At 40.6% G+C, this 12064-nt stretch overlaps 1 protein-coding gene across 1 annotated transcript in view; it reads right to left on the bottom strand.

Moving 5' to 3' along the window:
• Positions 1-1801: 1801 nt before the first annotated feature.
• grin3bb (glutamate receptor, ionotropic, N-methyl-D-aspartate 3Bb) overlaps positions 1802-12064 on the bottom strand; it is a 74350-nt gene continuing 64087 nt past the window's right edge. The window contains exons 7-9 of the mRNA XM_053513391.1: positions 4585-4749; positions 3014-3081; positions 1802-2814 (exon numbers count right to left, since the gene is read on the bottom strand). Of these exons, the coding sequence (XP_053369366.1) occupies positions 2274-2814; positions 3014-3081; positions 4585-4749 (774 nt within the window). The 3' untranslated portion in view covers positions 1802-2273. The remainder of the gene's footprint in view (positions 2815-3013; positions 3082-4584; positions 4750-12064) is intronic.

The following is a 12064-nucleotide window of genomic DNA, read 5'->3' as shown; positions in this document are numbered from 1 at the left end:
TGCTTGCTTGTGGTTACTTGTCTTTGTTGCACTAGACTTGCTTTCAGATGAAAAAGGGAAAAAAAACACATTTACTTTGATAGTCAAGCAAACATCAGCTGTTGTTGGAGGCTCTAGACTATGTATATCTGTTTTTGGTGCTGTAATGCCTCTCACCCAACTGCCACAGATATTACAGGGTATGTTAAACGCACAACTAACTAGATACTGTGTTTGCAAACTATACGCCAGCCAGCCATAACATTAAAACCATTAACATTATAAGGTTTTGGGTTTCCCTTGTGGTACGATATTAGCATCTGGGGAATTCAGAGGCCAGGCATTTTGCTCTTTGCCTGCTGTGCCCTGTGTGTAACAATACCTTTCTATCATGGCCAGCATTTCCGTTTTCTCTGTGATTTGTGTGCTTTAATGGACCAGACAGTCTAGCCGTTTTTTTTGGTCCGTGTGAGCATGGCTGAGCATCGGCTGCCCATGATTCTGTCACTATTGTACTGGTTTGTAATTGATAAACAAAGCTGATGTGTTAATGTTATGGCTGATTTGGTGTATGATTCTTGGTGCAAAAATAAAACACTTAAATTCCTCCAGCTTTTATGCCAAATAAGCAATGCTAGAAACAAGCATCATAGCTGCAGTGACTAGATCCACAAAATCTGCCTAATCCTGTGTTTTCAGTATGAATCACTGCTGGGTCATTTTTGTGTGGGTGTGTTGGTGTGTGTGTCATGTATGCCTGTGATCATTTAAGAGCATCTTACTAGAGCAGGGGTTCAAACTTTGTACATTCGAAACCCACCCCAGTACAGCTTTATTTTACATAAGAACAAAATAAGTGCATCATATAATAATTTTTATAGTATAATATTTCTTATGTTTATACTGTAGATGTCATAGAAAAGAAGTATAAATTCCAAAAGAGTAGCAAAATTAGAAAATCACACCCTTCCTGGTTTTATCTAATATTGGTTTTTTTTTTTTTTTTGGTTGTTTGATTATTAGAAATTATTATAATTTTTTATTCTTAAATTCATAAATCACTTTCACAAACAGATGTAGCCTCATAGTTTGGGCCTCCTTCTTTAGTTATAGAGTTGGATGGAGACTTATTTTGGGAAAAAGTAGATTTTTACCTTCAGGTTTAAATTTGCTAAAATATCTAAAAGTGAAACCTGTGGACAGGGTCACATGCTGACCATCACATCAGACATAACACTCAAAACCAAAACTCTGTTTCAATTTATTATTTTTTTTAATTTCCACTAGGCGGCCTCCCACATTAAGGCTACTACTACCAGTTAGTCGGGAGGGCAGAGGACTATCACGTGTTTCCTCCGAACCACGTGACGCCAGTCGACCGCATCTTTTCAAACTGCTCGCTCACACACTGTTGGGGTGGCATAACGCACTTGGAGGACACATTATCCGCTTCTTCCGCTCACAAACAGACGCCCATGATGGGCTGTAGATTAATGTGGGAGCACGAAGTACTTCTTATCCCTCCCCTCTGGGAGAGCTCAGCCAATCAGCTCTCTCTAGACCTCCGGCTGCGAGAGGTTACAGCATCACCCGGGAATCGAGTTTCAATTTTAACATTCCTGTGAAATGGATCCCATTTAATTTCCTGCCCTGTGAAATAACATATATTATATTATATATGATGTATTACATCATATTTCCTTGGAATTAAAAATTCTAAACGGTCATTAGCCATTCTTATATTAGATTTTATTTATGAAAAACATCCAAGCCCAATTAACAATATTATAATTTTAGATCAAATACTGTATAACTAAACAAAACATTTAAAACCCACCACCATGTTTTTTTTCTTCTTTGTTTTTCTTTTTAACTATTGAGAGAATTTATGTCATGTTTCACATCCCAAGCCGGTACTCCCATAAACCCCCAAAAACACATCTGCAGAAAAGAGAAGAGCATGTAGAAATCCTGTGCATTCTCTCCACACAAGACGAGACATCACATAGCCATGCTGGTGTGTCCTGCCTTATAACCGGAGAGCTTTAGGCCTCAGCTGCGCGTCTACGTTTCTCTTTCGGGTCTGCATGATAGGGTGCTGGAGATCTGATTTGCTTTAGAGAATCTGTGTTGCTGTTCTCATAAGCATAACAGTGCCAGGAGCCTGAGGATGCTATAGCGTGAGGACTGCAGCAGATTCTAGGCATCAGTGATCAGTTTTAGACATCAAAAACAGGTTGCCTCCAGTGGATCATCGCCTTGTTCCCCTCTGAGCTGTCCCGAAAGCGTCAGCATCACCTTTTCCCTTCCAAGTCTTTGACGAGGGAGCGGCAAATTGTGGCTGTGACTGTGGGCGGCCCTTCCTGGGTCAGTGGAATCACAGCAGCGGCACGCTCTTTGGCGAGAGCAGTCTGAAGTTGGGCCCTGCGAGCCAGAGCGTCCCTCAGCTGACCGCGGATCTCCTCGATCTTCTCCTGCAGCTCCTCCAGCTCTCCGTCCTTTGGAGGCTCAGTCAAATGAGGTGGAGAAGATGAAGGGAGTGGCTGTAGAGGCACCGGGCCACCGTTTTCACACACTCTCAACACCTGACCTCCACCGGGTGCCGGTCCAGAGCTGGACCCGGTTCCCGTTGCGGATCCAGAAGTTCCCTGACCGCCTTCCGCGACTACGCGGGCAAGGAGGCGGCGTGTGTTTAACGTCTCCAGGTTAAAATGAACCCTCTTGTTGTCCTTGAGCTCTTTTGCGGCACGGCTGCTCTCGTTATTCCACTTGGCGAAGGTCCCCGGCGGCGGAGGTGGTGGAGGTTGTGCCGGCTGGGACTTCTGGATATTACAGCTGTGTAAAAAGAATCAAATCAGTAATGGCTTGAGAGACTGGCGCTAGATTACATCATCATCGATAATCATCAATAAAAAGAAATGTAAGTCTGTCCTGCTTTAAGATCATGATTTATAATTCGCAATTAGGCAAAAAGACAATGGAACGAATTAAAATAAGGCCATTGAGTGAGATCCCCGCATTACAAAGTCAATACCTTTTCTCCGTGTTGGCTCTCTGTCGTTTTACGTCCTCATAAGTCATATTCAGTGCCCGGTGAATTTTCTGCAATAAAGCAAGCAATTACCTCAAAGAATAGAAAGTGTTCAGCGCTGAAAATCAATAAGACCTGAGAATTATTCAACTGCCTTCAACAAGCACTTTATCCTGCTCAAGGTTGCGGTGGATTTGGAGCTCGTTCCAGAAACTCTGGAATACAATGGATGAGATGCCAGAATGACCGAGGGTCCAGCCACATGCACATTTAGACTTGGGGATGGGGGTTTCGAACAACTGGTCCATCTAAAAGTATGTTTTTGTGGAATTTTGTAAAGCAGTTTTTAAACTAAATATTTATTACAAACCATGATACAGTTTAGTGATTGTGCCATGCAGACGCCCACCAACTCCTGTATAACACCGACCACACATCCTCTAGATTTCCATACAGGGTCTAGAATGGGTCACATGATCATTTGGTCAGCGGTGAACTAAGTATAGTTGAATAGTCAAGGAGTCTGTCTTTTTCACAGCCATGTTTTCTTCTTGTAATTGAAATTCTCCCTCCTCAGGTCAGGTCAAGTAGGCTTTTATTGTCACTTCAATACAAAAACAACATAAAGTGCACGTGCGAAAAAGAGCGACAAAATGACATTACAATACTCTGGTGATGAGAACCCTGAACCTGGGAGGCAACAGCACTTTAAGTGTGTTTTCAGACTACGACCACGAGATGGCACTATCTGTCCTTTAAACACTGAAGATTTGAATACATTCACATTATTTAATCACCTAAACACCTCTATAGGGTCACAGTAGGCCTGGATCTTATCCCAGGAGACAAGAGACGTACACCCTGGATAGGGTTCCAATCTGCTGCAGGGCACACACACACACACACACTTATCAATTAAGCTAAACTTCATGTCTTTGGACTGTCGGAGGAAAACCACCAATCACACAGTCCCAAGGTGGGAATTGAACCCTTGTCCCTGAAGGTGCAAATGCTAACCACTAAGCCACCCTTCTCGCCAAGTTTAAAATAATTAATGAATGATAACCTGATATACTATATATTTTATAATGTGTTACAGATTGGTCGTATCTCAGGAAAGCACTAAATTTAGACCTAATAAGTTAACAAATGTGAACAAGTCAAATGCATAATGATTAATATCAAGCTCCTTGCTACTAAATTCTTCTGTTATGCTGATGATTTTAAATGCACGATCATGGTATAAGTTGCTCCACTCAACCTCTCCGGCTTTACATCGCTTATCCCGGGTTGGAGCGCAGGTTCCATAGTCCTGGACTAACCCTGCGCATTTTAGTGTTCGGCCCTGAACACATCTGATCCTCCTAATTAGCTAGCTTACAGCCCTTCCTGAGTTGAAGTGAAAGAGTTGAAGAAAAACAGGATAGGTGTTACTACAGGACCATGGACAGGAACCTTTAATGATATTATTTAAGCAGAGCAGCAGGATGAAATCCTTAAACAGGTGATTCAGAACCTGGGTTGAACCTTGATTGATGAAGGTAAACTTCATGACTTGAATGATGGTGTCTCACCTGACTGGTATGGAGCCAGTACTTGAATTTCTGCCGACGGCGAATGTGAGGCAGGACCAAGCGGTAGAAGGCGTGTTCACCTATGAGAGTGAGTAACGCCCCAGTCACGCCTACACACAGCAACACAAACAGCCCTGAGAAATGCTGGATACCCATCTGCAGCGTCTGGAAGGAAAAGGATTCATCCGTATTAATACTGACATACTGTAAGAATCATAAGAAATATTAAAGCATGTCTTAGTACTGTATGGAGAAATAGACTCATGCCATGTGGCTACATCTTAAGTACAGTCCTTTTACAACAGAATAAATAAAGCATGGTATAGAATCGTATAAAAGGTAGTAGTGGACAAAGTCGCGAATCCTGTACTTTACTGTACTTTAACCCAGTGTAAGTATGTATCCAATGTTGTAAACATTAAAGCACTTTTGGTAAGTCGCTCTGGATAAGAGCGTCTGCCAAATGCCTAAATGTAAATGTAAATGTACTTGGGTACAAGTAGAAACTAGAAGTCGTCTATTTACATGTCCACTTGTGTAAAAGTGCAAACATAGTTACTGTAAAATTGACTTGGGTATAAAATCTACTGAGCTTGTATTAGCTTAAGCAGCCGTAAAAGTCTCTTTCTCTGAGCTTCTAGATTATAAAAGTGCTGTTTTCTTTGCTGTCTGCAATGCTTCAGATTTTGAACACCTGCTACATTATCAAGTGTTTCAAGGAGGGAAGACATATCATGCAATTAGGTTACATATACATATGGTTATGTAACGCAAAGTTACTTCACTACATTTCCCATACAGAAAAGTAGTGAAGTAAAAGTACAGATAATTGCTGTAGCATGTAGTACTGTAAAAGTAAAATAAAACTTTCCTCCAAAAAATAAAACTACGAGTAAAGTACAGATATGTGAAAACTGGACTTAAGTAAAGTTATAAAGTATTAGGGTGAGGTCAGGTAAATTGGGCCACTTTTTGGCAATTTTTTACAGAACCACAAATTGGTTCACATGAATTGGAAACAGCAGATAAACCACACAGTTTAGACACTTTTATTCATAGCATTATTTTTCTCTTCACTGACACTAAAGAATGGTTTACCGTGTGACCCCATTTGGACCACAGTATGATAAGAGCATATCTAATAGTACTGAAAACACTACACAAGCTACTACAGCATCTACATTGTTTGTATTGTTTTATTAGTTGCCGCTACGGCCGTTAGGAGGTCACGACAGCAGGAATCTCTTTCTGCATATTTGGCACGGAGAGAGCGGATGTCCTTTCGGATGCAACACCCACGTTGGGGTTTCAAAGCAAACCCTGAGCCTCCCACATGGCCGGCGAGGGTTCTCCCTTAATCACCTTTACTCCTCCACCACAGCATTTTCCCCTATCATCAAATACATTCTCACTGCAAGTCATTAAAATAAGTGCAAGGTGTTATGATCTGGATGCACAAAAAGGTGTTCGGGGGTAAGGAAAGTGAGCATGCAGAAAAAGGCAAGGAGAGAGAGAGAGGGAAAGAGAGAGAGAATTTTACTTTTGTGCGCACTGAGAGCATTAAGATGACACTGTTCACCAGCCCTGAATCTTGTTTTTAAGTCAAGGTTCAATTCACAGCACCTTCAGCTAATTTTTAATATGCACACTTACTTGCATTGCTCTTTACACTCAGTTCAGCCTCATACGCACTCCCTTTAAAAGACACACTATCTAGGGCATAAGACTAGGGTATAAAACTAAGCACAGAGACCTGATTTCAAGCAACGTACAATAGCAGCAAGTAAATAACAGAATTAAATATGGACTTACTGTATGTGAGGGGTGTTTGAGTCAAACTGGGACTTTTGAGAACATACTGTAGTCAGAGTAAATTCTCCCTTCAGTTCTCTATATCATTTCCTGCTACACGTAGTGTTTCACTAGTGCTTGGATACCATCAAGGTAGAAAGTTTTCTCAGTACACCATCATCGCACTGCCTGCTTTTTCATGTGGAAATGGCTCGGAGTGAGGTCAGGACTGTAGGGAGGATGTGCCAATAACTCCCAGCCGAGTGCCTGTAATGGTCAAGCGGTGTGGGTCAGGAGTAGCTCAGTGGATGATGCATTGGACTACGGCTCGAAAGTCCCGGGTTCAAATCCCATGACCACCAAGTTGTCCCTTGAGCAAGGCCCTTAATCCTCAGGTGTGTAATGAAATAAAAATGATTTTGTGCACAGTTCCCACAGACAGATGCGTCTCATCTGCACATAGGTAATAAAGTAAAAATCTATCAACTATCAAGCTTTCCACTCCCTTGCAGTGTGCAACTGCAGTGTGCTTCGTGCCACCTCAGGGCATTACCGGATATACAGTATGCCCTTTTTTAAAAGGTTTGTACCATTCCTATGTTTTACTGCAGTCAAGAGACTTGTCACTGTTGAAGTCTTGAGAAATTCATGAGAAATTTCATCACAAGACTTGAATGTCCCTCCTATGAATGTAAACTCCTAAATATTGTTAATATCAAGTAGATCAATTGTTTTGCTAAAAGTAGAAATGAGAAAAAAAACATTCATTTGAAAATATAAAATGTATGCATATATAATGTAATATAATGTAGGCCGCACTGTCGCCTTGCACCTCCAGGGTCAGGGTTCGATTCTCGGCCAGGCTCGATTCCCATCTCCTTGTGCATGGAGTTTGCATGTTCTCCCCGTGCTTGGTGGGTTTCCTCCAGGTAGTCCGGTTTCCTCCCACAGTACAAAGACATGTAAGTTAGGTTAATTGTTCTCAAAATTGCCCATAGTGTGTGAATGAGTGTGTGTATGTGTGTGTGCTCTACGGTGGATTGGCACCCTCATGCCCTAAGCCTCCTGGCTCCAAGCTCCCCGTGACCCTGAATACAGGATTAAGCAGTAATGACGATGAGTGACTGAGTGAGTAATATAATGTAATACTGTATTTGGTAATATATACTGTATATATAACATATAATGGTATATTATTAGTTATAGAAAAGTAATGAATTCTAATCATCCATAAGAGGACGCATTGCATTTTAAGTAGGGCTGCAAGATTTAATCAAAAATCACATTGCGATTATTGTAACAAATTGCGAAAATAATTTCAACTGCCATATGTAACTATTAAACGTACCATTTCGTGTTCAAACATATTTATCTAGGCTTATAGCAAATAATGACACGAACAATCTTATTAAAATGATGTTTAGAGGATGCCAATATTTATTTATCACATCAAATGTATTTTAAAAAATTAACTCTACATAAGATCCTGACTATGGGTACTGTATATTACCTGTAATAAATTCCAGCTTTTTGGGATTTAATAATTGCACAGGTCCATAATGTGTTTTTATTTATGTTTATTTTGTGATTAATTTTAAAGAACTAATTTTAAGTCTAAGGTTTTTCTTTGTCTGCTGCTGTCACCTCTGGCTTGCTCATTACAGATTGTAATGGAAATCTAGTAAACATCTGGATTTCTGTAAAGCTGCTTTGTCACAATGCCCATTGTCAGCAGTGCTACACAAACAACACTGAATGAAAGCACTATGAAGTAGAATATCATGGGAAAGTCTCAGCAATGCGTAGACAAGCAGGCAATTACTCCACATGTGACGGATCAATTACAGTCAGCACAATATGTACTGTGCATAAGTAAAGCACACACACTTTACTTCTACTGCAAGATAACCTTCAGCAAGCTACTGCATAAAAAAACTGTGTAAGAATGTCATATATCTGTACAAGTGCATTCCATGCAATCCTGAACGTTCATAGCAGTGTTGCGTGAGATAAGCTGAGGAATGAATGCATGGATGTTGGAAGGCTTTTGAGCAATAGCCGTTCTGAGCCCTAGGTGTCTTGTCTCTGTCAGAGGTTTCAAACCTCCAATCCCTTTGAAAATGCCTCTTTGAAGTGTTCATGTAGTACTCTGGCCAACCAGTAGGGGGTATTGTATTTCTTTCAGTCTCAGGCCAGCAAAGGTCCCGTCTGTAACATGGTATTCATGATTCATGGCAAAGATGTCCCACATGCTCTCAGGAGTGCCTTTGATGGAGAACAGATCGTACTAGAACTAGAACTAATTGAAAATTAATTAAAAAATCATTATGTCTAATTGAAATCAGCGTATGTGAATTGTTGCGCTGCTGCTTTCCTTCCGTAAATGTCAGAAATGTCTAGCAGATTGAAAAACGCATTATAAATAAAAGATAGTAGTAAATAATATTTTTAACCGTTCTGTGCAAAATGGTCAGAAACGTGAGAATCAACATTATTTCTAAATTATACATCTTCAGGAACAGCTTTAACCTCATCAAGGTCAAAGTCAATCTGTCCCAGTGGACACACAGTGGAATAGACCCCAGTCCATAGTCAAGCACCATGCACACACACACACACACACACACGTACTCATTTCCACTTAGAGAAAATTTTAGTATAGATAATCTGTGTACCAGGATGTTTTTTTTCGAGGTGAAAGAGAACCGGAGAACCCAGAGGAAACCCAGGCGTCCACAGGGAGAATATGCTGAACTCACACTGAGAGTACAGAGAGCAACCCACACTAAACCGGGGACCCTGGGGCAATGTGGTGGTAATACTACCCACTGCTTGGAGAACATACTTTGAGTGGTGACATCACTTAGAAATGATGCATGGCAACAATGATAATATATAGCTAATGACTGAAGCATCGGTTAGTTATCTGGGTGTTTTATAGAGAAGTGAAGGTGTAAAGGTAGTGTAAAAAAATACAAAATATCAACAGTTCAGTTACATTTGTCATCTGTGATCACAAACATTTTGATTGATTTGAGTTATGGATATTCTCCGATTCCTGGCTCTATTTATTTTAATACCATGTTTAGTAGTCTATCATGTCTGGTTGCTGAGATATCGACAGTGCAAGTTTGCTTACAAAAAACACTTTAGGAGGAAAAAAACCCTAAAAAACCTATGTTTAACATTTTAAATCAGGATTCTGTGACGCTGGTGTAGTAGTCAAGGGTTCGATACCTGCCTTTGGGTCTGTGTGCATTGAGTTTGCATGTATTCTTCGTGCTTGGTGTGTTTCCTCCAGTTTCCTCCCACAGTCCAAAGACATGCAGATTAGGTTAATTGGCGTTCCCAAATTGCCCGTAGTGTGTGTGTGTGTGGCCCTGTGATGGATTGGCACCCTGTCCAGCGTATACCACGCCTCATGCCATAACTTTCCTGGGATTGGCTCCAGGCAGGATAAGCGGTATGGAAGATGAATGATTTTGACATCAGGATTTCCCCTAAAAATAACTTCGCCAGCGGCACTGTTTTATAGCGAAAAATGCATCTTTTTCTATGACAACTGGAGCAACAAGCCTGGATAGTGTTCATTAAAGTGCTTTAAAACAATGTTAAGGATTAAAACTTTCTCAAATCTGTTAAAGGATCAGTGACATATAGTATTTATCAATCGATTTGTGGAAAAGTTAAAGAGTTGATATATTCCACCCTAGCGAACTAAAACTAACCTGTTAACGCCTGACTTGCTATGACGCCACTTCACCATTAAAAAGTACAATTAAAGCAGACAACTGCAAATAAAGCTACTGTATCACGAACAGACTGAACAGATCTTAAACACAGGCACACACACCTACTGTATCAACACAGATGTTTCTGTCATAGATCACATGACTGCACAGTCCTACTACAAGTACTAGCATGCTAAATGCTAGCAAAGTAGGAGCTTGTAATGTTACAGTTTTAGCTTAATCTAGCTCACAGGGTCCGTAAAGTAAACCTTTCCAGTAATATTTCACATTTTGACACCAACTGTAACCAGAAAGCTGTTCAACTGACCAAACATTTATGTTTTATAACACCAGAAAGGTTTCACTAGCATAACTAGCATCAAATCTAAGAACCTCTGTAGTTACAACTAGGGAATGTGGAGGTCAGGTACAGCTCGGGAATGTGTGTTGAATGTGATTGTATTTATTTTCATTTTTACAACCATGGTCGGCTCAACACCCGGTCAACATTCACACACTATGGGAAATTTGGGAACGCCATGTTTTTAGACTTTCGGAGGAAACTGGAGTACCCGGAGGAAACCCACCAAGGACAGGAAGAACATGCAAACTCCATGCACACACACTCCGAGGCGGGAATCGAACCCAGAGCCTGGGGTGCAAGCCTACGGTGCTAACCACTAAGATACCGTTCCGCATAACTGGCATAACATTACTTTGCAGTTTATTTTAATTAACTTAGTCATCATGTATCCAAATATGTTGCATTATTTTCTCATTTGCACCCATTGTAATTTATCTACCTCACTTTATACTATTTATATATGCAAATTATTCTGCACTGAAAATGCACTTCTGATTGGTTGGTTAACCAATCAGAAGGTATTTCGTTGCCTTGTACCTACATATGCAGTGACAATAAAGTTAAATCTAATCTAATTTAATCTAATCTAATCTAATCTTGCCCACCCATGTGTCTAAAGCAGCGTTCAGAGAAATACAGATGTGTTATATAAAGCCTGCAATGGATTGGCATCCCATTCAGGGTGGACCCCGCCTAATGCCCAAAGTCTACCAGGATAGGATCTAGCCTCCCATGACACTGTATACAGGATAAAACAGTATAAACAATGAGTGAGTGAGTGTTATATAAAGTACACTGTGAAGTTATAGTCTATATACCTGAGGAATAAATTAAAATGATGACAGAAATAAAACATAAATCCCTTTAACAGCTTGTACACAGACTTTAAACTAAAACACAGTTTGACCACAAACAGCTTTACCATTCTGTCTTCGTCACAAATGACTTCAGTCACAGCCTGACCATGAAGAATGAGAAAGAAGGAGAGAATCTCTCATGTGAATGCCGGGTGCCTCCTTCGCTCTTTTTGACCGGAGGGCATCAGAAAAAAGCGCAGGAGCAGACTGTTGTAGAATACTGACTCCCCTCCTTCAGCGGCCCTTCAAATCATCTATTACAGATAAAATAGGACTTTGGTTCACCTTACACACTGCCTGGGTCAACTCCTATTTCTTAACCACTTTGAAAAAAAGAATTTAGATCTTGCAGCAAGTGTCCTGCGCCTCCGACAGTGAAAGAACACTGCTTTTCCAAGATAAGGTCCAAATTTGAACCTTTTTTCAATGTTGAAACATCATGGTACTTTCTTAATTAAGCCAATTATGAGGGGTGTTCAGGTCAAACTGGGACTTTTGCTTGTGCAGAATAACAGAACTCAGTTATGTTATCATTATTTCTCTAACAAATTCTCTGCTATATTAATGGACTTATCACTAGTGCTTAGACACCATTTAGGGAATTCCTGGGAGTCCAGTGTTTCAAGTGGTTTTGAGTGGCACAGTGGTAAAGTGTTCGCCCTATCATCCAGAGATTGTGAGTTTGATTCCCGGGTGATGCTGTAACCTCTAGAGAGAGCAGATTGGCCGAGCTCTCT

Source organism: Clarias gariepinus, chromosome 15 (genome assembly GCF_024256425.1).
Source record: "Clarias gariepinus isolate MV-2021 ecotype Netherlands chromosome 15, CGAR_prim_01v2, whole genome shotgun sequence".
Taxonomy (NCBI): Eukaryota; Metazoa; Chordata; class Actinopteri; order Siluriformes; family Clariidae; genus Clarias; species Clarias gariepinus.
The sequence above is the reverse complement of the archived record's forward strand: the minus strand, read 5'-3'. Positions and strand labels throughout refer to the sequence as shown.